General features: G+C 47.0%; 1 protein-coding gene across 2 annotated transcripts; it reads right to left on the bottom strand.

Moving 5' to 3' along the window:
• Window positions 1–304: 304 nt before the first annotated feature.
• Rps23 (ribosomal protein S23) lies at window positions 305–2,608 on the bottom strand. Of its 2 annotated transcripts, none has more exons than XM_048455884.3 (4): window positions 2,451–2,608; window positions 1,894–2,053; window positions 842–962; window positions 305–714 (listed from the first exon to the last, which is right to left on the bottom strand). In XM_048455884.3, exons 1-4 carry the CDS (start codon window positions 2,452–2,454, stop codon window positions 568–570), a joined length of 432 nt encoding a protein of 143 aa, XP_048311841.1. In that variant the 5' UTR covers window positions 2,455–2,608; the 3' UTR covers window positions 305–567. The 2 variants fall into 2 exon arrangements, with proteins under 2 accessions (XP_048311841.1, XP_087752902.1); XM_087896776.1 differs by lacking the exon at window positions 2,451–2,608 and adding an exon at window positions 2,153–2,444 and having other exon boundaries at window positions 1,894–2,075.
• Between the last annotated feature and the right edge of the window lie 315 nt (window positions 2,609–2,923).

Below are 2,923 nucleotides of genomic sequence, written 5' to 3'. Positions count from 1 at the left end.
CTGCAGCTTCTAAGTGCTGAGCCTTCATCAGTCACTTTCACCAACTGCTTGAGGTTAAGAGGCATTTGCAGACACTCACTTCTCAAAACTTCTCCTTGCTTCCCAGTTTACCTTGGCCTAAACCACTGGGGCTGGAACACCCCCACCACTCTCTCAAAGCACTCTTCCTGCCTCAGTCAAGTGTTGGGATTACAGCCCCATGCAACAGGCACTTTTATCCAGACTGAACCTTAGCGAGTTTGGGCCCGCTAAGCAAATTCTCCACAATCTGAGCCACACCCTTAGTAAACACAGAAAACTAGGATCTTTTAAATACTTGTTCTATTAAACTTGACAATTGCCAAGTACAAACAGAAATTCAATGCATGTTTAGAATATTGCAGACTTCTTTCTATACTTGGCTGTAGATGCTGTCTTGTTTCGAGACACACTTATGCCACAACGTGTTTTAGCAACCGTTTCATAAAAGAGGTAAAGGCAATTATTTTTGGAGGTTCAGGAAAAGAACTAAGACACAAACTATTCTCAGAATAGGAAAATTTATTACTGTGCTTCCACTGTCAAAATTTAGGATCTTGGTCTTTCCTTCTTGCCTTTGTACAGGGCCAAAAGGGACACATTGGCTACTTTAACAACCTTAAAGCGGACTCCAGGGATATCACCTACAGCATGACCCTTTCGACCAAATCCAGCAACCAGAACTTCATCGTTTTCCTGAAATAAAAGAAAGTCCATTTAGATTTCGGTGCAATTAAATGCATAATAATTAAAGAAAACGCCCAACGCCAGAATTAAAAAAAGCCATATCCCAAGCAGGAAGTACAGACTATAAGACACCCACCTCAATGAAGTTCAAGCAACCATCATTGGGCACAAAAGCTGTGATCTTCTTGCCGTTCTTTATGAGCTGCACCCTGACACACTTCCTGATAGCAGAATTTGGCTGTTTGGCTTCAACTCCTCTGCAATGTCAATGGCACATTGATGTTCACGTTAGTGAATGAGATTTCTAAAAAAATGACTAGTATCCACCCTCAAATCCCTCAGATTCCGTGATTTCAACTAAGTTTTTCTTTCGCCTGAGATTTTCCCAAAACTGTAGAGAGAACACCTAACTCCTTTGGGGGCTGCAAAAATGAGGAAACTAACAAACGATTCCAATTTGTCAAAACCACACACAAAAATTGCTTTTAAAGTTGATGCTTCCAGGCTGGGTGTGATGGGTCACACCTTTAATCCCAGCAGGGAGAGGCAGACAGATCTCTGACGTTCTAAAAATCATTAAGTTCTAGGCCAGTCAGGGCTCGGAAAGCAAAATAGTTGAAGACCATCATGGGCTACAATGTGAGTTCCAGGACAGGCTCCAAAGTTACTGGGAAACCCTGTCTCGAAACCCCACACCCCAAAATAAAGGCAATGTTTTGGGCTGGAGAGATGGCTCAGTGGTTAAGAACACTGACGCTCTTCCAAGGCTCAATACCCATCACTCACATGGCAGCTGTGAGTCAGCTGCCTTAAGATCTGACATCCTCACACAGGCATACATACAGTCACAAAAATAAACTAAAAAAGGAAAACAAGCAATTTCTCGAACCCCAAAAGGACTAAAGAAAGTACCAGCTGGTTCAGTCACACTTTGAACAGTTCTCACACTGTTCGATACGACCTTTGTTATCCAAAGTCTTCTATCATTCTTCCCAGACCAATGTTGAAGTTAAGGAAACCTTTTCAATTTTATCTAGTTCTGAACAGTAATCCTGACACACACAAGGGTACCTTCCATTCTCCTTAAAAAACTAAACCAACGTGACCTCGGGGTCTTTTGTAGCTTCGAAAATTACTCGTTCTCAATTACAATAGAGCAAGGCTGCTGGGAAGCAGTCTTTCACTTACACTTTTTCCAGCACGATTCCCTTGGCATGAGAGGCACCTCCAAAAGGATTGGCCTTCAGGGCTGTGCCCAAGTGGGCTTTCTTGTATTGTTTATCATGCCACTTCTGGTCCCGTCGGTGGCTGCGGAGCTTCCTGGCAGTACGGAGACCACGACACTTGCCTGAAATTAAAACAACGGAGTCCTTTGCAAACCCGCCAAAGGCGCTTTAATACACAAGCCTTGCCGGACGGGCCTTTTACCCCGGAGTCTGTAGCTCACCTTAGTCCGTGGGCCAGTTGCCCTCAATTCCCTAGCTAACTCGGAGATGTAAAAACACACTCCGATGAGGCCTTTCGGCTTATATAAATATCCAGAGCAAGGCTCTGGGGCAGCTGCAGCTACCCGGCAAGGCGGCCCGTAGACCGCATGAGCCCTCCGGCCACGTGCCCGCGGGAGCCTCTTCCTCCGGCCTTCACCCCAGTGAAGCCATGCTCCCTCTTCTATCGCCCCACAACCGACTGTACCCCGAACCCCAGGTCCCGCTCGCGGGCCCTCAGCCCGACCACACATGGCTCACCCATCTTGCCGACGCCACGGGCCCCAGAGAAAGAGAGAGCCGAGGCAGGAAGGACCCACAAGCCACTGCGTAAAGCCCCGCCCGGCCAAGGACCCCGAACGGCCGTCCAAGAGGCGCCGGTGCCGATGTGGGAGCCTCCTTTAGAAATCGCTCAGTGCCTCCTCTTTTCCGAGACACAGTCGGAGTTTTATTCAATTTTTATCAAATTCAAAGCAATCTAGTTTACGTTGCTATTTCTTTCCAGGCAAATAACAAAGATAGAAGAATATGGACTACTAATCCCAGAAATCGTTGCGGTAAATGCTTACTGCGCAGGCGTCTCCGGCAACCTCCCGCGTGGTTAGGGTCGGGCGGTGCTAATTCGGAGAGGGCGGAGCGGGACGTCTCTGACGTCACTGAGTGGCGGTGTCCTGAATTGTATTCAGGAAAAGAGGCTTCTGAGGGTCACAACGTGCTGCACTGTAAATTGTAAA

This window comes from Myodes glareolus, chromosome 15 (assembly GCF_982192425.1).
Source record: "Myodes glareolus chromosome 15, mMyoGla1.1, whole genome shotgun sequence".
In the NCBI taxonomy this organism is placed as follows: Eukaryota; Metazoa; Chordata; class Mammalia; order Rodentia; family Cricetidae; genus Myodes; species Myodes glareolus.
Note: the sequence above shows the minus strand (reverse complement) of the source record. Positions and strands in the feature narration are given on the sequence as shown.

Coding starts and splice junctions, on each gene's coding strand:
- Rps23 (XM_087896776.1), bottom strand. CDS start 2,443: ATGTGTGGTCGGGCTGAGGGCCCGCGAGCGGGACCTGGGGTTCGGGGT. Junction 963..1,893: donor GGAATCGTGCTGGAAAAAGT/GTAAGTGAAAGA, acceptor TTGACATTGCAG/AGGAGTTGAAGCCAAACAGC. Junction 715..841: donor GTTGCTTGAACTTCATTGAG/GTGGGTGTCTTA, acceptor CTTTTATTTCAG/GAAAACGATGAAGTTCTGGT.